General features: G+C 33.3%; 1 protein-coding gene across 1 annotated transcript in view; it reads left to right on the forward strand.

Annotated features, from left to right (window-relative positions):
• The window catches only part of LOC140433292 (uncharacterized), a 49748-nt gene extending 27083 nt beyond the window's left edge, over window positions 1-22665 (forward strand). Inside the window, exons 3-5 of the mRNA XM_072521324.1 lie at window positions 10699-10846; window positions 14247-14533; window positions 21474-22665. Of these exons, the coding sequence (XP_072377425.1) occupies window positions 10699-10846; window positions 14247-14533; window positions 21474-21901 (863 nt within the window). The 3' untranslated portion in view covers window positions 21902-22665. The remainder of the gene's footprint in view (window positions 1-10698; window positions 10847-14246; window positions 14534-21473) is intronic.
• The last annotated feature ends 3111 nt before the right edge of the window (window positions 22666-25776 follow it).

The raw sequence follows: 25776 nt of genomic DNA on the forward strand, positions 1-25776 counted from the left end.
ACTGACTGAAGATCTGAGCACAAAGCTTATTATAAAATTTGGACCAAAAATACAACAGTTACTGATATCCAAAGTCTTCAGACAAACAAAGCAAAGACAAAGTTGTTGCCTTGTTTAAATCTGACAAAAACCTCAACGACCACAAAAGCTACCGGCCAATATATCTATTTATTTTTTCAGCTATACAAAATACTTCTGCATATGATCCTTAATATAAACCGATATTAGAAGAAAAACTTCAATTTAAAGATAAAAGTGGCTATATATGACAGGATAGATCATGTTAGGATGTTTCGAAAGAAAAATACTAAGGCGCATCTATGGAGCGGTAAATGAAAACTGTGTCTGGAGAAGACGATACAACTTTGAACTCTATAGGATATACCAGGAACCAGATATCGTAAAACACATAAAGATAGGACGTCTGAGGTGGGTAGGCCATGTAATGCGGATGGAGCAAACCGACCCAGCTAGAAAAACGCTCCTTGATAGAACTATTGGTCAAAGAAGAAGAGGAAGACCCAGAACAAGATTCCTAGATAACGTCGATGAAGACATGAGAAATATGGAAATACGTGCTTGGCGGAGGAAGGCGATGGATAGGGACGACTGGAGAAAAATTCTTGGGGAGGCTAGGACCCACACAGGGTTGTAAAGCCAAAATGATGATGATGATCATGTTCGTTACACATACTAAATCTTGCCCAACACAGCGAAGACGCATATGAAAAATATCAGACATGAGGAGTGGTATTTGTCAATCTAAATTCTGCTTACGACACCTTAAATTAAAGCACATTTCTCCAAAATCTATGTGATATCCCCTTAGGTAATAAACTCACTTGTATTATCCGCGTATGCCTACACAACAGAAAATTTTCCGTATCACTCAATGATAAGAATAGAAGATGAAGATGGAGAACGTAGTAGAACGGTCTCCTTTGGGGTACCGTAATGGCACCTACACTGTATAATATTTACACAACCCATACCAGTAAATACTAGGACTTTTATTTTGTAGACGATACATCTATTGTTGCACAACCAAAAAATTTTGTTGCTGAAGTGGAGAAAAATCTAAATATCATATCTTAAACACAATAAAAATAGATTATAAATTAATTTTAAGCCAAACCCTGGAAAAAGTCAGGCGTGCTCCTTCAATGTCCCTAACAGAGACGCTTTCACAAATTTGAACATATACCTGAACCAATAGTGTCATGAAATCCTTAAACACACTTTGTACTTCACAGAACTTTGTTTAAAACTAAATGGAAAACTAGAACCAGAAAAATAATATTCTTCGCGAACTTGTCAGCTAAAAATGGGAAGCACATCCTTCCACTCTTAAAACGTAGACGCTTGAACTCTATGCTTCTGCTGCCGAATATACCTTGCTTGTATGGGTGATATCAATACATACTTAACACGTAGATTTAGCTATAAATTAGTCAGCCAAATTCAGCGGATATTAAGACTCACATCCATACATAACCTCTACAATATCGTAGTTATCAATCCACATAATATCCGAAGATAAGTAGCTAGAGAACAAAAGAAACAAAGTCTAGATTCGTAACATCCACTCCACGAATAACAACCCATTTTATGACTAGAATCGAGGAAAAACTAGCTAGACCAACACATCTGCAAGACATACAAAAAAAAATAAGCTGCTTCTCGCCATCTGAACCCTCGAAAGGAACTTCCTTATGGTAGTTATCTTCCTTAAATCTGCAATGAGGACTCTTGCCTTCAAACACCGGTTAACCTGTGTGAATCTGGGGTGATACAAGATTCATTACACTTTCTTAGTTGACTTTGCCATTCCAATCGCTCTTTTCTGAAGGGACAAGGTTTATTTATTTGAACTAAACATGTAAAGTATAGTCAGTAAGCTATTACTTATATTGATCATTGCAAATTTGACACTAACTACACTTATATTGACTACATATTACCCCTAAATAGGAGATAAAACATTCAGTATGTAATATGGGTGTAAGTATGTAATATGGGTGAAGTGGTATAATTGTTGTTAGATAAATTAAGCATTCTTCTTTTTTTTTGTGCACTACTATCTATTTTTACACAAAAATATTTATTTTAGCACTTCAGTATTTATTTTGAGATAACCTTCTATCCAGAATTATCTGTAGTACACAGATAAAACAAGAAATAAAATAATAAAAAATCTGTATAAAAGATATAAAACAATGGATAAAATAAAAGAAGTTCTTATCTATCGAATTCTTAAATAAAACGTATGAAGACATACTCACGTTAACAAAAAACATTAGGAAATTTCCGCATGTGAAAAAAATCCAATTTGGTAACAAAATTCTTTTGTATCTATAAAGCTATTTTTAGAAAAGCACGTACCTACCAAAAACAGGTAGTTAATAGTATTCATATCTGTTACACAATGTAATGCGTTTGAATGATAACAAAAATAAGGAGTCCATATAAACCGTTCAGACTATACGCGAGAAGTATACAGCTTAATGGCAGAGTTGCCAAACTATCAGAGCTTACTTAAACCGATATACCTATGGTTCCAATATACAATGAAAAAGATCTGAACGACCCCTATAAGATATACACGTGAACTAAGCAATATACATTCATGATACAGGGGTACTTAAGGGCTCCACAAAATTTTTAAAAATTATGAAACTATACATGTTGACGAATCGACAGAGCCAATATTATAGAATGGTCAAGTGAGCTCCGTATATCGGTGTCGACTTGACCACGGAGCTCACTTGAACCTGAATTTTAACATGGGCAGAGTCCACTTTATGCCGTAGATATATATATATATATATATATATATATATATATATATATATATTCTTCTTAAAGTGCCCTCTCCTCAATGGAGGTTGGCTACTACAATTTTAAACTCTTCTCTATCTTCAGCTGTTCTTATTAGCTGTTCAAAATTTAGCCCTGTCCATTGTCGGATGTTTCTGAGCCACGATAGTCTTTTCCTTCCTAGGCCTCTCTTTCCCTCGATTTTTCCTTTCACTATAAGTTGGGCATAATGGTACTTATCATTTCTCAGTATGTGGCCTAGGTATGATGTTTTTCTAACTTTTACTGTGTTAATATATATATATATATATATATATATATATATATATATATATATATATATATATATATATATATATATATATATACAAACAACACAGTTTATTAGGGTTGCAGTCAGAAAATTGGCCGGGATGTTAATGAAATACTCTTATGACTTTTTGTCTAGCTTTCGGAATGGTTTTATTCCTTTTTCAAGACACTGTAATAAGAAAAAAAAAGTGTAAATATTTATAAAATATCACAAATCTTCAGTGCAACTTACTAGTCGTTAAGATTATTTGTAAAAGCATAGACACTCAACATTAATAACACACACATAAAATATAAAATAGTGGACTAAATACATTTTAAAATTCTTTAAAATTTAGGTACAGATAGTAAAAATTTTGTTTGTCATCTTTTACTGGTGTGTTTTAACTCAGGCACATAGAGAACAAAAAGAAAAAATCCTATGATTAAAAAGTAATTAGGTGTACTTAATATTATATTTCTTTTTAATAAATAATAGAGGCCCATCTTAGGTGATTTTAATTTTTAAACCTGTCTTAATGGTATGCAACATGTTATGCATATAAGTGTAATTTGTGTGGGTACGTGTACAAGTAGATATTAATTTTATTTTGGATGTTTTTCCAGTAAGTAACAATAAATGTTGCTCAGTTTATCTATGTCTGACTTTTTTTTGATGCAAGATGTACTAGATTTTATGGAACACATTTCCAAGAAAACACGTTTTGAATGGTTCTTTTCCTTTGCCAAAATACAGGAATCCTCGAAATTAAATTCATGTTTCAACGTTAATGCATGTTCTGTCAATGCACATGCATTTATTTTTTTGGTTTTTATATCGCTACGATGTGAGATCACCCTACTATGAAAATTACGAGATGATTCTCCTATATATATTTTGTTACAATTATTACACGGTATAGAATAAACAACATTCGATGACTCCTGTATTGTGAAAGGATCTTTTGTTTTTGTGTAAAACTTCGATACCGTTTTCACATTTTTATATATACATATATATATATATATATATATATATATATATATATATATATATATATATATATATATATATATCCGTAATAGCATCCATCATAGTACGTCCCTCACGGACTTTAGGGACGTCCCTCGAACGTCCACTTTGGTCCCAAGGAAGTCCTTTTAACGTCCAATATTGGCGCTGTGCCGAACGTCCTATGGACGTCCATTTAACGTTCCGAGCGGACGTTCATTGGACGTACAGGGACGTTAAATGGACCTTAATCGAACGTCCATAATACGTCCGGTGGACTTATGTGATGTCTCTCGGACGTCTATGTTAGCGCTGAGAATGTAAATTAGACGTCAACTACATTGTATAAAGTACTAAAAGTGGCTTCATCCTGTGCATATTAAGAATATATTTTGGGAAATAAAACGTAAATGTTTAAAGGAACTTACATTTATTTATATTTATTTATTATTAACAAACGGGACAAATCCACTGTCAAAATTATACAAAAATGCAACATTAAAAATATATAATATTTTTGAGTAATAAAACATAAATGTACATTTATTATTACATTACACTTACATTTATTATTACATATATTTATATTTATTTATTAATAACAAATGGAACAAATTCACTGTCAAAATTATACAAAAATGCAACATTATAGAAATATACACAAAATTACTGATAAAATAAAATTACAGATAAAAATAAAATATACATGAATAAAATAAATAAGTACACATTTATAAAAAGTATCATTTTGCATTTTAGTGCTTCAAATAGTACCTAAAGCTATTGATACAGAAGTTTCAAACCATACCTATATTATTTGAACCATAATTAGTTCTGTGGTAAGGAACATGAAAATGTAAATTCTGACGCAGTGAATGGGGAGGAATATGAAAACAAACTAGCTGAAGCAATTCAAGAGATTGGTTATTTTATGAACAAGCTTAAAAATAAAGATTAAAAGGTAGCTCTTCTGGTAAGAGAATCCAGATTCAAGAAATTAATCATACCAGAATAAGAATATGGTCTACACAATTTACAAGAACAGAAGATGCTTGTACATAAATCCGTATAAATCTGGAAAAAAAGCTGGTTTCATTCAGAGTCCAACAGAAGTTTTATTAAAACTATTAATAGGCTAAGGTTAAATCATGCTCTAACACCTTCAAGAATGTACAAAATAAATTTAGCAGACACTATAAACTGTACTTGTGGTAAATATGGAGATTTAACACATATCCTATTAGAATGTGTAAACCAACAAAGAAATATTACATGTTTATATGAAAACTTACGAAAACTAAATGTCTGTTTCCCATTTTACATAAATGAATTAATTTTCTCTGAAAACGTAGAAATCTTTAATTGTATTTATCAGTTAATAAGAAACTGTAAATATAAACTTTAAACAATATAATGTACTAACCATAGAATTAAGATGAAACTTGTAAGCAATTTGCGAACATACCAATCATGTAAAAAACCTTTTAATACGAAAAAAAAATAATAAAAAAATAAAAAAAAAGTATAAAAAAAAAGAAAAAAAAATGTAAAACAAAATAATTACAAAAGATGACCAAAATAAAATAAAAAATATATATACATATTACATACAATATCAAAAAGTAATATAAGGAAATAAAAAAAAATTTAAAAAAAAAAATAAATAAAAATAAAAACAAAAAAAAATTAAAACTTACATTTAGTACTAACTCAAACTCTGATTGTTGTTCTGTGAATACAAATTACAAAATAGTCTGGTCAATTGGCTATGGCCATAAAAAAAACATAATCAGTGTAAGAAGTTGAACGACCAGACAAGAAACCATGCTGACCAGTATGAAACTAATTCTCTAATGGAACGATAATTAAAAATCAATTATTTAGGGATGAAATCATTAAATAAATTGTGATGGAAAGTGACCCTCAGTCAGAGATTTATTAAAAATAAGCCATAGAGACCTACATAAAAAGAATTCACAATTCCTTAAAAACCCGAACCAAGACCTTTATTGGTATTAAGACACTGTAAGCATGCTAGAATGTCACAAATTTTAATAGTTAAAGAGTGAATATGGCTCTGAGTAATATAGGGTCTTTGACTACACTTGTCTAGACAGGAGAAAGAAGGATTGTGGATACTGCTAAAGAAATTGGCAAAATCGTTGAAAATGACTGTGGCTCACTAAAAACAGAATCATTTAACTTCACTTATCCCTTCCCATTCTGATTTCCCTGTTTGTCTGTTTTATTTCAGCAGTAGATAAATGTTTAGGTACCTATTTTTAATAAATAAAAATGACTCAAAAATTGACTGTCTCTTTCTGTCCACCAACCACACAATTTAACCATTACAAAATTAATCATATTTGCTAATGTAACATGCAAATTAAATTTTATTTATATTTTTATTTCAGCAGCCCTCTCTTATATTTCTTCAGATATTTCATTATCAAGTTTCAATTTCCTTCTCCATGGCAGCGCTGGTTTTGGAGTTTTTCCAAGCAGCATCTGAAAATGAAATTAATATACATTCATAAATTGAAAAAACTAATTTCAGATTAAGTTCATTATGCTTTGCTTATTGTGAATAAATCATCATTCAAAAGCGTAAAATTAAACACATGAATTGTAAGTGCTGGCAATGAATCTCGCCTAAACTAGAAGAATACCAACCCAACCATTGGTATTTATTTCTAATGACCAAATGAGCAGTAATTACACTTAAAACACAAAAATAACAGTGTATAAATAAAATATATGGCCAACAACAAACCTTCATCTCATATCTCTAGCTGTAGTTCTTAAAGCAATCTCATAGCCAGACCTGAATATTTGTAGAGATGGTAAATTTTGTCATCTAAATTACATATAAGACATAGTTAACGATATGCTTCATCAGCTGTATGTAGCCACTTAAGTGATAGTGTAAATTCTTAAATGTACATTTATTTATGTTTACAAATTACAAACCTTTTAAAATCATAGCTATGTGTGTGCCTTTAAAAGCTTTATATTGCTTTTTCCCTAGCCAACTATATTTTCCTTGAATTTTATTGCGGATCAGCTTTTTAGGCTTCTCGTAACAAATTCGTTTATGGCCTCCTCACCAATTTTGGAAAGCCCATTATCCTAAAATATAAATCAACATGTACCAGTAATCTAACTATCCCACAAACTTGATCATCCATGCTTTTAATTATTTTAGCTCAAACTATCTAATAAAAAACAGCCTCTGTTACAAAATCAATCAAACATTCATTTGCATCTTTTGGTTTCTCATAACTATGGTAAATGCCTATTAGACCTATATTTTTTGGATATATAAACAAATTACACAAAATAGGAAAAAACTGACTACTAGAACTCTTTTTCAGTGGGATTTCATCAAAATTTACAAAAATTTCTATAACATTGTTTTTTTGGAAGATAAAAACACATTTGGAATTTGAATCATATGGAGCAGAGTATTTTTTTAAGACCAAAGTGGAAATATTTTCCATGGACACCGTCCTTAAATTTCATTTCTCTGGGTGAAGAAAGGTTTCTAGGCTGATGGCAAATGTGAAAGATCAGGAACTTCTTTATGAGTTTTTAATAAATCACCTGGTATTTTAAAGGACAAAGTCCAGTTGCATAATTTATTAGAAAAATTAAAAACATCTCGGTAAAGTTCTCCAGAATTCTCGTTATAAAGATGTTTAGACCCTTCTTCAGTTTCATTGAAAGAATAGCTTTGTAAAGGATCTAAACCAGAATGGTCGTCCACGTGGTCTATTTGGATTATTTTGGGTACTTAACATGATGTTGATAAAAAGTTTTACTCGAAAGTATTGTAATCTAAACTATTTGAACTGAAACTCTCATCAAAATGATCAGTTACGGATTCCGAAGAAAGTTTTGAAGAAAATGGAATATCGTTTTTGTTAATATTTTCAACAATATTCTCTAGGTTTTTCGTAACCATTTTCTTCTTTTTAAGGTGCCTTCTCCATTACTGAAGGTTGGCTATATCTACAGCAAATTGCTCTCTATCTTGAGCTGTTCTTAGTATCGAAAGTGTGTCCATGCCTGTCCAGTCTCTTACGTTCTTCAACCAGGAGCATGTTCTTCTTCCTGGACCTCTTCTTCCTGGACCTCTTCTTCCTTCCACTTTCCCTTCCATTATAAGTCGTAGGAAGTTGTATTTTTTTCCTCTGTAAATATGTCCTACATAACTCGTTTTTCTGTTTTTTACAATATTTAGGAGTTCTCTCTCAGTACCCATTCTTCTTAGCACCTCGTTGTTGGTCACGTGCTCTGTCCAAGAGATCTTCAGCATCCTTCGAAAAACCCACATCTCAAAGGCTTCTATACGCCTCATACTTGTAATTCTGAGAGTCCATGTTTCCACTCCGTATAGCAATATGGAATAAATAAACGTTTTTACAAATTGGTATCGGATATCCAACGATGACGTAGAGTTTATTAGCAATTTTTTTCATTCGTTGAAATGCTGACCTAGCATATTCTATACGAGCACGTATTTCGACCTCGTGGTCAAGGTCGTTTGTTATCCAGCAACCAAGATACTGGAATCTTTGTACTGGTTCTATATGTTTGTTATAGATACAAATATTAATGTCTACATTTGGTGCACGTGTAACAGCCATTACTTTTGTTTTATTTGTGTTTATATTTAGTCCCAAGCTATCTCCCTCTCTGGTTATGACATTCAAAATTCGTTGTAGACCCTTAGCACTGTCCGCAATAATGACGGTGTCGTCTGCGTATCTTAAGTTGTTTACTTATTCTCCGTTGATTTTTATTCCTTCTTCAATATTTTCGAGGGCATTTTGAAAGATCTTTTCGGAATATATATTGAATAACAGTGGAGAAAGTACACAGCCCTGACGAACTCCTCTTTTTATTGGCAATTCTGCTGTCAGACGATTGACTATTTTGATCGACGCCATTTGATCCCAATATAGTTTTTTAATAAGTGCTACAGTGTTATGGTCTATAACATGTTGTGTTAGGGTTTCTATGAGTTCTGTGTGTTTTACTCGATCAAACGCTTTCACCTTTTCACTTACCAGAAATTCACTTACCTTTTTGTAATAAAATAAAAAACCAGACTCGGAAGTAACCTCTTTAACAATATATATATATATATATATATATATATATATATATATATATATATATATATATATATATATATATATATATATATATATATATATATATATATATATATATATATATATAGAAACTTTTTTATTTTCTGGGTTTGTCGGTCTGATGTAAATAAAACTATTTAAATTTTGCTTAAACGTTTCGGCAAATTTGCCATTTTCAATAAGCACTTTATTAAACTTTAAACATTACACTTTACATTTAGATTTCATGTTTACACTTTTTTAAAAAGTTTAACATGAATTAAAAATTGGTATCTGTCAATGTCAGATACCAATTTTAAATCTATGTTAAACTTTTTAAAAAAGTGTAAACATGAAAATTTCGGAAAAACTCGAAGTTAATGATTGATAAAAAATTAATATAAAGTTTTAAACGTATTTCGTCAAAAATTTTTGGATATTCAGCACATCAATGAATGTTATAAACATTTAAATGCATCTACACAAAAACTAACACAAGATAAAGAACAACAAGTTTAAAAATTGTTTGGATGCTACATTGTGGGCAACGGTAGGAGACAGAATGGCTCCTAGTTGTTCAGATTTAACGAAAATATTAAATCTAACATATGACAACTTAGATCGGCAATCGCAATTAGACTGATCTGCACATTTTAAAAATTATATGGTAAACTGAACATTGACGAAAAGTCCAACTGACCACTAATATAGCAGAAACCAACAGAAACTTGTAACTTCTGATAATTTTTTCTCTAGGATCAATATTTTCCGAATTATAAACGAAAATAGGAGCAAAAAAATGAGAAATTTTCAATTGTTTTCAGATTTTGTTAAATAAAAAATTTTGCACAGAGTTTGCAACTGGCGCATATCGTGATTATTGATATTGGGTACATCCTAAAGGGATTCTAGCAAAAAAATAGCTTCCTATGGAAAATGTCCATTATGGTCTGAATTTCTACAGATCCCGCCTAGTCTACTATGTATATCCATAATTCAAGGAATTCGATTTTTCCCTTATATTTTTTGTTAAAAATTTCGATAATGTATATGTATATATATTTCTGGTGGAAAACTAAAAACTGTAGCATGCTTCATTATATTTAATTAGCTACCATTTTGACACTTAGTCCTAGATCTTTAACAAAGGATAATTCTTGTTTGTCATATCCTATCTTATATAGTGTTGTATACAACATGAATATATTTTAAGTGATAACAAATGAAATTCCGTTCAGCATTTCCCAGTATGTTTCTTCATTGAATCTTTGTAAGTTTTGATTGCTTCGTTCCTCGTCATCTATTTAGTGTCATCCTTTTTTTTACTTTGTATTATTAAATGGCACAAAATAAGTAATGTGTCCGACCTTTTTTTGCCAGATTATATTTCATACAATTTTTTTGGTTGCAGTCGCAAATATATTAATAATATTATTTTAGGTCTCCCTGACTATGGCATTGAATCATTTGATCCATTCTTTGCTAATGAAGTTCCATATAAAAGCCGAAATCCACTGTTTAACATCAAACTGATTTTAAGAAATGTCACCGAAAGTGGATGGACTTCATCAGAAGTTACCAAAATTAAGTAAGTGTGCTTTTTGTTTCTTAATTTGCTATGATTTTAAGCAAATGAGTTACATTTTTATAAACAAGTAGGAGTCCTCTTGAACTTGTATAAGAACATTTCATATTAAATCTTAATTTACTTTTACTATCTACTTTATACGAGTTAAACCTAAATCAAGCTCCAAATTCTTCTTTGGGTCAGAGGTGCTCAGACTTGTAGTCTCTGCGATCTACCACAAAATATTTAGAAGACAAACGATCGAATACCTTCGCCTACAATTAGACTGAAAATAACATACAAAGGTTACAATATTAACTACAAAGATTTTCATTAAATTTTTTTTTTATCACTATGGCTTTTAGAAACTTTATGATGTTTAGATTTTGATTGTCTATAAGAAGCTCTCTAAGATATGTCATTGGGAAGGTTGAGCTTACTTCTCATTTTCTAGAATATTTGACATGCTGTTTAAATATGTTTTAATGTTATGTTTATTTGTAAAGAAACACTACAACTAATACTAATAGTTGTAAACTAATAATTTTGTTAAATTACTAATTTCTATTCGATGTTGATGCACGGCACTGCATATCATCCAAAAACTTTTCATAAGACGGTACGTAATTAGTACAACTACCGCATGTACATGTGAGATGTTCGTTCGTTAACCGATTGCGATATTTTGATGTAACTATTTCCATTTCTAAAAATACAGACTCGCATAAGTATGTTCATCTGAGCATTCCTATGAACTAAAGAGCTATTTGTTTTAAAGATGGATATTTGTCTTCGCAAATAAAAGACCAAAATTTGCTAAGAGATGCTCTAGTTTTGAGATATATATCTGAAATTATCTACTATACTTACTTCATTTTACACAGAAATGATCTGCATACTGAAAATTACGATATTCGTCTGTTTTTTTTTTAATCAGAGAAGCGTCGTTTGAACTCACTTTGAATGTTTCTCAGCTGTGTCTCATAATAAACAAAATTTGAGTGAGAAGTTTCCCTAGCCTTAAAAACTGAAAACATTATCTTCTTTGTTTAATTATTTACTAATCATTAGGTTTATTCTAGTAATGTCGATAATAGTTTTACTTTTACCTTGCAGCTCCAAGTTTAAGATATTCAAATGATTCGCCACATCCGATAAGAAAGCAAAATCACGGAGCCATTTTTCGTTCTTAAGTATCTCAGTATCGTCACCTCAGTGATGTAAAAATAAATGATTTTAGATAGTAGTCCTATTCATTCTAAAAAATTTCCACGTCTCATCCACCTTACGTCTGTATGAAGAATTAGATAAGTGTGGTCAAGCTTCACTCATGGATTGAATTCACGATCTTTTTGGCAATGTCTGTTACATCATTCATAGTATTTTTGAACATAGAACTTGCTGATGAATGATGCAATGGAATGAAAAAAACGATGAGAAGTAAGTCATCGTTAGCTCAACACAATACAGCAAATCCATTTTTATGCCAGTCGTGAATGGTGCTTAATCTGATATAATGCTCCGTCGGCGCACTTTATTATATATGAAACGGACATGCCACAATAATTGTAACAAACGCCGCGCAATATAGCGTTCGTATTGCACTAGAAGTCTGAAATATTTCCACCAGGATCTGATTAGTTTTGAATTCTTTCACAATCGACTCCAGAAGCTGTCATGATCGACCGGTTGATCGCCATTGACCGTTTGGGAACCACTGCACTATAGTATTACTTAAAGACTAATTTGTTACATATGATTTGTATTTTGAAGCTATTTTTCTTCTGAACGGATGATTGGATTCTTATGATTTTTTTTTCATACTCTAATTCTATTTCTAATAAATCACTGTATTAATGTTTTCGGAAAAATGTCATTGTTTAACCCGTATACAGGTTATAAAAATAAAGTTGTGTTTTTTCATCGTATTTTGCAACACCATGTGGAATTTATTGGAAAGAAACGCTAAGTTAAGAAGTTATTATTGACATTTAAAGCAAAGAAAACACTACATACATAAACTTTATTGACAGTGCATACAGCTAAAGCCTAAGAAAACATATCCTAAATAATCTTTAACAATTACCTCTACCAAAAACGCTTAATAACGGGTATTTCCACCTCTACACCTAATTACTTCTTCACAAAGACGAGGCATACTTTAAAACAAGCGGCGTATTTGGTCCTGATCAATTGCATCCCAAACTTCTCTCACCATAACTTTTATGTCATCAAGCAAGAAAGGTGGTGGTTTCAGGTCAGATATTGCACTTGCCGGTCGAATAACGCTCACACGTCTATCTAAGCTATATAAGCAATACCTCGATTCATCAGTGAACAACACATGCTCCTAGTCATCAACATTCCAGTCTAGGTGCTCTCTGGCAAATTGTAATCTACTTCTACGATGATTTACGTTTAAAGCTGGTACTCTGACTGGTATCCTTACATGCAGATCTTGTTCAGCGAGACGCCTTTGTATAGTGTTTTTACTAATTTAAATATTATGAACATCTGTCACTTGTGTTTGTAAACGTCTCATTGTGATAAAACTTTCTCTTATTGCACGAAGCCTGATAAACTGATCTTGGCGTGGTATTTTGAGTCTTCCTCTACCTTGTCCACGCCGTCTCGTATGGTCGTTTGTTTCTCTAAAACGTTGAATGACTCGTGATATTGTAGTATGAGATACTCTTAACCTCAAGCCTACTTTACGATAACTTAACCCTACATCATCTAAAGTAATTGCCTAAACACATTCACCTCGGCTCAGATTTGCTGAGATATCGAAATGATTTTTTTACGAAAATGTTGAGAGAGGATAAAGTTATCTCAAAATATTACACAACTTTATTTGTACACCCCGTAGGTACAACATGGACATTTCTTAAAAAACATTAATCAAGTAGTTAATTATGAAAAAAAATACAATGTGAAAAAAAATTATCGAAATCCAATCCAAGAGTAGTATATATATATATATATATATATATATATATATATATATATATATATATATATATATATATATATATAAATGTAATTTCCGAAACATTAATTATCTATATTGGAATTGTAAATCTGATTACAAAAGCATTTTGTTACACGTAACTCCAAATATGCGATATCTCAGAATTTTACCCCTTGTGACAAACTGACTAAGACATATACTTTGTATAAATATGTAGGTATATCTGTTCTAATTGTACAGACCCACATAATCTGGTACAGAGTATAAAAAAGTTCCAATAAAAAGTACCAATCTCTTAATCTGAAATCTAGTTTTTTTTTAACTGTAATATAAAAATATAGCGATAATCAATTTGAGACCATTAATTTACCAATCCCCAAATTGTGGGATTGTTACAGTAACATTTTTAAAAAGTTTTTTCAAACAATTCTATAAATTCTTTGTTTTCAGAACAGACATGTCAAGAAACCAGATCGCCATTACCCAGACTTTCCCCGACAAACGTCTCAATGGTCAGTACGAATTCGAAGGTACTATTCTCGGCAGGAAGATAAATAATAAAGGTGCATGGAACTTAGCACTTTTTGATTACGTACAAACATTAACGGTTAATAGGAAGCCTGCAGGTCCATCAGCACCCCTAGAGTACCCTCCAATCAAAGTAAAATGTAACTTGGAAACTTGTAAAAACCTGGAACTGCATATTAGTAATCTTGCTGGAGGACGATCATTTGTAGGTACGATAAAATCAAAATAGTATTTTTTTTATTTAATAAAAAATATCCCATAAAAATACAGATTAGTAACGACTAAATAATAAATAAGGCTCAGAACTTATAAGTGAAGGGTTAAGGGAAAAAGCAAGGAATGTCACGTTATCTTTATTTTGAGAAAATAGGAAATTTATTTTTTGGGACAACATATCTTTAAACCATTGCATTGAAGAAATAGTATTTATTTTTATTTAGTAAACTCAAAGTACATTGTATTAAATACACAAACACATTTTAACCAAATTTAAAGAACAAAGATAAAAAAAATTAAAAAAGGTACCTAATTACAAGTAAAAACTGAGAAAAAAAAACAAGGACTGTTCAAACAAAACATTGTAGAGCATTAGTTGCACCAGCTTATAGAAAGGCTAAAAAAAATTAATCCTACTCGTGAGGTAGGGGTAGGGCAGCGTAATAGTCTTGGGCATCATGTTTACAGAACTTCATGAGTGTCAGTAGTTTTTTATATTTTGCAGCAGAAATTGGTAATGGATCTAAAAATATAGAAAAATCATTAGTTTTCATTTTTAAAAATACACATCTACTTAATGCTGATGGTGGAAGTTCAAACTTCCATCCATGGTAATACATTTCTGACTCTTGAAGTTATTTTGGAATTTATTTGAACAGCCTATTTCAGAAAGGGACTCGAGTCATGTTAACTAACTTTCGAGAAACATCCAAAAAACTCGGTAAGATAGTTTCGAAACAAATTTTTCTATCAGATGTCGCAATTGCGTCCATAACGAAGCCATGTTATTGTTGCTTCTAATAAGACACAGAAGATTATTTTTCACGTTAAGAACGGCTATGAATAACTATTCTGATGAGACTTTTTAAGTCGAAATACGTATCAATAGATACATAAACGCTTTGAACGTGAAATCAAATCTTTTCTGTCTTTTTCATTTTATCCAAAAAACTGTTTGGATATGAAAATCCTTAGTTTTGTGCCATGATAGTATTTTCTTAAGTTAACTACATTTGTACAGGTAAATTAGAACTAATAATTTTCAATCATAGTTCATTATAAAACATTACAGCATATATTGCTAAAACACTAAGCGTTGCTACAAGTTACTATCAACACTTTTATGTGGAACGTACTTTAAAGCTTTGTTAAGGCCCTTAATTTTTTCTTTCTTAAGAGGTAGCATTCAAGAATTATAAGCTTGTGTTTTAGGCTGCTGAATAGTTTGTGGGTCAACTTTACTGACATTGCAATTACTGTAGTAGTAAGCAGCATTATCATCAGCATTGAGTGTATGAATAAACTTCGATGTATGAAGGAACAAAACGGTTGATGGAAAAGAGACGCACATTTCTAAACGAAGGAAAGCGAAACACCAATAGTTTCAAAGAATTGAATAAACAAATAAAGAAGGGAGTAAAGGAAGATTTAAGGATCTATAATAAAAACAAGGTGGAAAAAATAATAGAAAAACACCGAGGCCTGAAATGCTTAAGATCAAACTTAGGAAAGCCTATAATAATCTCATTGAAGAATAAAGATGGAAAAGAAATAAGAGAAAAGAACGAAATCCCTAAAAGTTACTCAGACATTTTACCGTGATTTATATTCCTCAAACAAGAACTCAGATAACACTGCAAAGGAAGATCTCAAGAGAAAGATAACGAATGTCAACTCAGAAATATTTCCTAACATAGAATCCTTCGAAATAAAACATTGTATGGCACAACTAAAGAACAATAAGGCTTCAGACCCAGATGGAATACTTGTAGAAATGTTGAAGGAGGGGGGGTGAAATTATTCTCAAAGAATTGAAAAATTTTTTCAACGAATGTCTTCACAGCGGAGAAGTCCCAGATGATTGGAATGAAAATTTGACAATACTGCTCTTCAAAAAGGGAGACAGGGGAGATCTGAAGAACTATAGGCCAATCTCCTGCTGTCCCAAATGTACAAACTGTTTATGAGAGTAATAACTAACAGGTTAACGTCGAAGCTCGATAGCTATCAACCGGTAGAGCAGGCAGGATTCCGAAAGGGTTACAGTACAGCGGATAATCTTCTTACAGTCAGAACTCTAATAGAGAAAGCCAATGAATATCACTTGAACTTATACATTGGCTTTGTTGATTTTGAAAAGGCATTCGACTCCATAGAACTTTGGGCAATAGAGAGAGCTATGAACAACTGCAGAATAGACTCACGATACAGAATGCTTATACATAATATTTACAAGAAAGCTACAATGAAAATACAAATAGATGCAAAAACCAAAGCTATACCAATCAACAGAGGAGTTCACCAGGGAGATGTTATCTCACCAAAGCTATTTACACTTGGACTGGAAGACGTGTTCAAAGACATTAACTGGGCAGATAAAGGAATAAATGTTAATGGAATAAAACTGAGTCATTTAAGATACGTTGATGACATTGTAATATTCGCTACAAGTTTCGAAGAACTACAGACCATGATGACGCAACTATTTCAAGCTTCGGAAAAAGTAGGTCTTAAGATGAACTTGGAAAAAACACAGATAATGACAAATACACCGAACATTAGAGAAATAACGTTGAACGACATAAATTTAGAAACTGTAAGTGAATACATCTACCTGGGACAGATAATGAAAGTTAACAAAGAAAATCAAACTGCCAAAATTACCAGAAGAATAAGGTTAGCGTGGGCAGGATTTGGAAAACTGAGTTGGATCTTGAAAAGCACTAAAATAGAACAATATTTGAAAACCAGAATTTACGATCAGTGTATCCTCCTATACTCACGTATGGTTCACAACAGACGTGGACACTCACCAAGTCTAATATGGATAAAATAGTAAAAGCACAAAGAGCGATGGAAAGATCAATGCTCGTGGTGAGACTTATAGACAAAAAAACAAATAAATGGATTAGAAGCAAATCAAAGTAAAAGACGCAGGAGAACATGCTGCCAAATTAAAATGGAGCTTTGCAGTACACAATGCCCGACTTAAGGATAAGAGATGGAACCACGAAATACAACAATGAAGACCATGGTTAGGAAAGAGAAGCAGAGGAAGACCACAAATGAGATGGGCTGATGACAATAAGAAGATCGGAGGACACAACTGGAACCAAGTGGCGCAAAATAGAAGACAATCGATTGATTTGGGGGAGGCCTATGTCCAAAGTTGGATTACTTAAGGCTGAAGAAGAAGAAGAAGTTTGAATATTACCCTTGTTGTCAGAAGAATATTTAAAGTAAGGATACTTTGACGTATTAAAATATTCTCTAAACTGAGAGCAGTACTCTCAGTTGAACAGACTCTCTTCTTGTATACGTGAGGCAACCAATTATCAAAATCTATTACACATTCTGTATCTATGAGTTTGACAGTATTTTGTGATATATCGTGTATATTCGACTGCACTGTCTAATATTAAATTGTAAACAAAAAAATGTAAATTGTAAACAGTCAACTGTCGAAGGTATTACATCTCTTCCACTGGAACTGGTAAATCTACATTTTACATAAAGTCAAAAACCAAACCCAAAATGTTAACATTTTGTTTTGATAATTCTTTAGAATTTGCCAATGATGAATAAAATCATTTGGCTCGACCATTGTACACCATTAGTTTTGCTGCAGAAACCTTCTTTACAGCTTCATTAAGTGTAGGGTCTTTTGTACGTTTTTTTTTTTCCTCGCAAACGTTACATGTATTACTAGGTGGCCGGCCAAATCTAAGATTGAAATTTTTGCTTAAAGTACTTATGATAAAGACTATACTTAATATTACTTTCAGGAACTAATATGATTGTGCACCTTCGCAGTTTTACTTTTACATATTTTATTACCACTTCTGTTTTTCCCTGGTAAATCTTGTTTTTCCAGCCAAAAAAAGTTTTCTATTGCGACGGATACGCTTGACACTTACGTCGTAGAGTCTGAAAAATCCTTCCCTACAAACCGATACCTTCCTACCTGCTCGAAAGACATGATATTTAAAAGATTGTTTATTTAATGTAGCGTCTTGTTGATGAGCTCGATGCTGTTTAACTTCTTCTTCTTCTTCTCGTAGCACTACAACCCGGGGTGGGTTTTGGCTGACTTCACAACTTGTTTCTATGTTGAACGGTCGTCCATAATAGTTGGGTCAGTGGGTAGCCCCATTCTTTTTAGATCTGACCATATATTGTCTCTCCATCGTATTCGAGGACGTCCTAAGGACCTTCTTCCTGTGGGGGCTGTCGCCAAGGTAACCAATCACGACAAAGATTGTTACTTTGGCCGGCCAACCACAGCGCATGTTATTAACTGCGCCGTCATTGGCCTCTCGGCGGAAATGTGCTGCAAATGCTCAAACACGATGTGTATAAAAGAGCAGCACATTTTCCGATCGGGATCCAGTCGTTCTTCACTACTAGCCCCGTTAGACCTTGTTGGCTCGGTGTGCTACTACGCTACCTTTGAGTTTTATTATTTAACTAATATCCTGCTATCGTCGAAGACGTCGAAATTCAAGAATAATTATCCAAGAATAGTTATTCAACTTAGAAGTTAAATCATCAAGTGTGCAAGACCCGGCGTGTCGACTACAAAACGCTTCCTGCAGTAAAACACGACTTCCTGAGATAGAAAAGACATTGATCTTAGAACTATTTTAAATTGTGTCGAACTCACCACAGCGTTATTTGGGCCTGTCACGGTAAAGAGCGAATGAAAGCCCCAACGGGGACTTGTAATTGCTTTTCCGTTCAGGTTGAGTTGCAATAACGCTTCGTCTCCAGAACCTTATGCAAATAGTAACTATAAGAAGTACTGTTAGCGAAAGGTAGCAATACGAAGCGACTGGCAACAGGAAGAGTCGACATTGTCGGCATTCTTGTACCTATCTCGAGGAGAGGGAACGCGGCTACACGAAGTGAGAAGGCCGACATCTCTGTGGAATTTGAGGTATAGACTACGCATCAGAATTCTAACACAAATTAAGTCATTGTAAGAAATATTGTCTGTAAGAAAGTTCGAACTGTTAGAGAATTCTGATTGCCGGTGGCCCCTCACCTACCACAAAGGCTCGGCGGAACTTCTTGACCGTAGAGGCCGTATCTTAATTTAACTCCTTATAACGAAGATGGACTCTCGAAACCTGAGATCCTCTTCAAGAGCGGCGGCCGTAGATCGTCCAGAAACCCCTAAAAACCAGGAGGATGCTACGACCGTACGACAGGGCTTCCTCCCATATTAACTTGGCAAGGCGGTTATTAAGGAGACATGGCCAGCCCATCTTAGACGTTGGGATTTAATCTCTTGGACTATATCGCTAGCTCTATATATCTGCTTGACCTCAGTATTTGTTCTCATTCGGTATTGGTTGCTATTAATGTCCTGATAAGGCCCAAAGACTCTTCTAAGGATTTTCCTCTTAAAACATCTAAGTTTTCTTTCAGTTTTTTTGGTCAGGGTCCACGTTTTACACCCATACATGAGCACCGGTCTAATCACCGTTTTATATATTCTAATCTTTGATGTTCGTGTTAGGCTTTTAGATTTAATAGTATTGTGGAGGCTGTACATACGTTTAACTTCTGCATAAGGATAAGCAAAAAATGTTTATAATTGTAATTGATATTGATTTGTGTGTTTAAGCAATAATCAGAGTTTAGTTTCATTTCTTTGGATATCTCAACGTCTTCTAAAAGGTTCGTAAGTCTAAAAATTTTATTTTAAATGTTGTGTAAAATTTTACACAACATTTGTGTCTTTGCGTTTTTGGAAAGAGAAAAGGAATGATTATTAAATTTAATGTGATGTCCGAAATTTGATTTATTTGTGTTATTAAGATGTTCTTTAATTCTTTGAGTCAGAGTTCACATTATTCTACCCACATAAGACATGTTAAAATTACCACAAGACAGTTTGTAATTATCACGTTTGTTTAAATTATCAATTTTGTCTTTAGAAACCTTTCTATAAAAGTGATCGTGTTTCCCCAACTTTCTGATCCTCTACCTGTTTTCTTGGTTTCGGTTAGCACTGCAATATCAATATTTAACCTATCTACTTCACTTATAACCTCATTTATTTTCTCTAAGAGACCCTGTATATTCCATGTTCCAGAATTCCTAATCCTGTTTCGTAGCTTAGTCTGTCTTAAAGTTTCCTGTCTACTTCGAAGCTTTGGTTTTGGATTTGTAGCAAAATATTTGTTATATAGGACAGGGGGCTAGCCTGTTACTATAACTCTCTTCCTTTTTACGGGCTTAGGACCGGCAAGAATGACTGTTCTGCTACTCAATACATACAACAACCATTCCAGGCAGAGATGTAATAGAGTTTTATGGGAAGGTAAAACTTGGAAATGTTAATATTTTAAATTAAATGAATTCCAATATAGTGAGTAGGGTTTTATTTTATGTAAAAAATTAGCAAGGTTTCACAATTGTGTCTCAGTCTTGCGCAAGAAAACGTTAATATTCTTTGTATCGTTCAAATTTGAGTAGTTTTATGTACCTTCCGAACAAGTAATTTCTGTAAAATTTTTTGTAATTGTTTTCATCGCAATTTTTTATTTTTAAGTAAACTAGAAAATAGTAAATATTAACCAGATGAGGCACACACAACATAAGATTGTTGTTGTCATATTATTTAGTTCTGTAGACATTTTATCCTTTCTTTCCTATTGTCGGTTTCTCTACTTCCAATATTTAAGTAATGCGCAGTACTTTAAATATAAAGAAACCACAAAATTAATATGTCAATACATTTTTGGTGTGACATTCGCATTCAATTTAATATGTCGACCAGATCGGAATTTTCCGAAAAAAAAAATTGTAATAAGTTACTGTAAAACTGTATTTTAGATTCCTTAATTGATTATTATTTAAGAAACAAATACCTCTTTACAGATAATGTTAAGACTAATTAAGTATATTTTTGTTTTTTTTTTTCAGAAAGTATGCTTGATCGAGTAATTAACACCGCTTGGCAACCTGGATTCGTTGTCCTAGCGCCAATTATCAACGAATTAGTTGGAACTGCCTTTACAGAAATATTCAATAAAAACTTCCAAGCATTTCCATTCTCCAAAATATTTGACCCAGTGCTACAACGACTTCAGAAAAATCAACAACAAACTCAGCAATCACAGCAGCAACCTCAACAACAACCACAGCCACAAGTTCAAACGCAACAGCCAATACAACAGCAGCAGCCCCAGCAACCACAGCAGCAGCCCCAGCAACAACCACAGCAGCAGCCTCAGCAACAATCACAGCAGCAGCCCCAGCAACAACCACAGCAGCAGTCACAGCAACAGCCACAATTGCAGCCAGAATTACAACCGCAAGCCCAACTGCCTCAACTACAAGTAATAGCTTAAATAGTACGAGATATTATTTATTTGCAAGATTAAGAAATGAAGTCATCTTTAAAGATTTTTTATAAAAGATATATATAGTGTACATAAAAGTATAGTATAAGTTTGTTTTTTAATAAAAAAGTAATAAACTCTATTAAGGTATTATAGATTTTAACTTAGTCTACAGCTTAGAATCCGAATGATCAGATGTTACGTTTTTTCTGTCTTACTGTATGGCTGTGAAAGTTGGACAATGGACTCTGAAATAGAAAAAAGAATAGATGCCTTTGAGATGTATATATACAGACGAATGTTGGGAATTCCATGGGTACAAAGAGTTACTAATGTTGAGGTACTTCGTCGCATGTGTAAACAAAAAGAATTACTAAGGATAATCAAAGAGAGGAAAATGCAATACTTGGGTCATGTGTTGAGAGGCGAAAGATATGAATTACTTCAAGTTATACTGGAAGGAAAAGTACAGGGCAAAAGATCAGTAGGAAGTCGCCAGAACTCTTGGCTGAAAGACCTGAGGAGATGGTTCGACCGCTCATCCGCACAGATCTTTCGCGCAGCAATTTCCAAAACTACAATTGCCATTTGGATCGCCAACCTTCGAAAGGAGACGGCGCAATGAGAAGAAGAAGATTTCAACATATTGTACGTACCTTTTCTGATGTTAAGTTTAGAAAAAACCAGAAAGAATAAGCTAAATAGATTATGTTCTTTATTGTTAATGTAGTATGTTTTCATAAATCTAATTAATATATTATGTCTGTTTTTTCTGTATGAGTCTACTGGTAATGTAAAATAACTACTACAGAGTACTATATATCTTAAGTGTCAATATCTAAAATTGACTTTTTATTCCCGTAAACCAGTGTTTCTTAACCTGTGGTCCGAGGACCCCTGGAAATCCGATATCCGCGAGCATGTGCTAGGGGGTCAGTTGTCTTATCTATTGACTTTTGAATTAATAAATAAATGCAAGACTCGTACGCGGCTAACCTTCCCTCTTCCATACGGCCTGCGCCCCTGCACCACACTTATACGAATCAAATGAAAGAACATCGACTTAGGTTAATAAACAATATAAATATCGACAAATAAACATCGACAAAGGCCACATTAAGATGAAAGGATCATAGCGACAATGTGCTGTCCTGAGTTTGATTTCGGTTAGAAAACCATGTTGGAGTTCTATTACCCAGGACTCCCACATGAAGAGCATCAGAGTGCTATAGAAGGGAAAGGGATGGTCTGGAGCATTGGAGCGCTGTGGAGTAACTCCTGTTTTTACTCGAGTTAATACACCTCGCTCCAATGAATTGTTACACCCGAACGTAATTCTTAGGGGTGAACATGTCTCACAGGCTGGGTTTAATTAAATTGCTACATCGATAAAGGTTTTGTGACGAATACTAGCTTTCGGTTTTACATCTATTTCATTTAGAAACAAAACATCGAGGCCTTCGTAAGAAATCTCAATCATTTTTCAAATTCAAAGCCTCAGAATTAGAACGAAGCAAAAAACAATAATTGAGACTACTACTGGGGCCAATAAGGACAACGCGTTTTAGCGTCTTACTAAGTTTCCTTACAGGTTGCAAAAAGTGGTAATCCTCACACTATTGCTGAAGAATTAATACTACCGTGAACTAAAATTATGGTTTCCTATATGTTGGGAGAAAAAGCTTCAAAAGAATTGGACTTTATATAATTATCCAACAGTGCAGTGAAAAATATAATTGTTGATATGTCAGGACATATTAAAGAGCAATTGATTTTGAATGTTTCAGCGAGCAGAATGTATGCTTTGCAATTAGATGAGAGCACAGATTATTAGCAATGGCGCCAACTTGCTTGAATTTGTTCGTTACTAATAAAACGGCAGCATAATTGAGAATTTTCAATTCAATTTGTAGGCTTCTGTCTTCTCATACTACAGGTCAAACAATACTTGAAGTATTGAACGACTTTATGTCCACTCATTAAATACTGCGAAATAAATGTGTGGCAGTTGGTACGGATGGTGCTCGAGCTGTGACCGGTACACGAACAGGACATTAGAGGCGCGTGAAGAAGATACATCCATCTATTATTTGGCATTATTGTTGGTTGCATTCATAGAAAAACATTAGCTACTAAAAGTATGCCTGATTATTTAAAAATAGTATTAGACGAGATTAAGCAGGCCGTAAATTGCAATAAAACCAGGCCTCTAAATTTCCGTATTTTCGGTATAATTTGTGAAGACATGGGAAGTATTCCCAGGCAGTTGTTATTGCATGCCGAGGTGCGTTGGTTGCCTCATATCAAAGTCGTGTTGCGTATTCTCGAGCTGCGAGATAGGATCAGAAAGTCTTTTTTAGAATTAAGCAGGCAGAGGAAATAAACATGCTGATAATTTCAATAACTTTAAATGGCTTACGATGGTAGCATATTTGGTTGGTATCTTCAGTGCCCTTAACGTGCTAAACTTAAGTTACAAAGAAGAGATAAAAAGTCTTCCAAGTTGAAGATAAAACAGAAACTGTAATAAAAAAACTTGAATTTTAGTCTAATCGTACAATTAAATAAAACTTTAATCATTTTCCTACACTAGCAGCGTTTTTTAAATTCTCTGGTAAGGAAATCTTACCAACGCAAGTAGAAGAAGAACTCAGGGTTTGCGGTCTTCTTTTCGGGATTAATTTTCAGACCCAGCAGAAATAAAAACTGGATAGTTAATCCTTTCAACACAGATGTTTCAGATATTATCGGCTTGACAACGATACAGGAAAATCAGTTTAATTTAAAGAATCTTCCATACCAAGTTTTTGGGTGAACATAGAAACAGTTTATCAAGAAATATCAGAAGAAGCACTGAAACATTTACGGCTTTTCTCATTTACATCATCATCATCATCATATAACGGGGGTCGTACGGCGATTGCCGCTTCCCGCATTTCAGCCTCCATCTTTTCCTATCTCTCCAATCTCCCTCTTCTAAGCCTCTAGATTGCATTGTTTTTGTAATTTCTCTTCTCCAGGAATTTGGTGGTCTTCCCCTTTTCCTTCTTTCTGGCGGAACATACATTAAGGCTTTCTTTGGCCACCGCTCCTCCTCCATTCTTATCACGTGACTATACCATTGTAATTGCCTTCCTTGTATTCTATCTGAAAGAGTATCTCTAATTCCTGTACGGTTTCGTATTTCCTCATTCCTGATTCTTTCCATTCTCGATACTCGACATGACCTTCTAAGATAATCCATTTCCACAACGTCTACTTTATCTCGTTCATTCTTTGTCATCGTCCAACATTCGGCACCATATGTGGTAATTGGTTCTACAATTGCTCTGTATACGCGAAGTTTGGTATGCATCTTTATTTTATTAGACCACAGTAATGAATTCAGTATTCGGATGCATTTTTTCCCTTGGGTTATTCGGTTTTGTACATCTATCTTAACTCTGCCATCTGCTGATATGATGCTTCCTAGATATTTATACTGGTTGCAGCCTTTTATGACTGCGTTTTCAAGCCTCAGATCTGTGGTATTTCCTCCAATTTTTAAATATTCTGTTTTGCTTATGTTTACAGTAAGCCCCCATTTGGCATATTCCTCAAATAATTTTCGATTCATATAATTTATATCTTCCTCATCGGTTGCAACCACCACCTGATCATCTGCAAACAACAATGTATACAGAGTTTCTTGTCCCACTTCGATGCCCATGAATCTACATTTATTTCTCCAATTCCTCAATGCTTCTTGGACGTATATTTTAAAGAGTGTCGGTGACAAACAGCATCCTTGCTTTGGGCCTTTAGTGACTTTAAATTCATTTGAGGTTCTGGTTCCAATTTTTACACAACTAACTGCATTTTCGTACAATTTATATATCGCTCGG

Source organism: Diabrotica undecimpunctata, chromosome 2, assembly GCF_040954645.1.
Source record: "Diabrotica undecimpunctata isolate CICGRU chromosome 2, icDiaUnde3, whole genome shotgun sequence".
Lineage (NCBI taxonomy): Eukaryota > Metazoa > Arthropoda > Insecta > Coleoptera > Chrysomelidae > Diabrotica > Diabrotica undecimpunctata.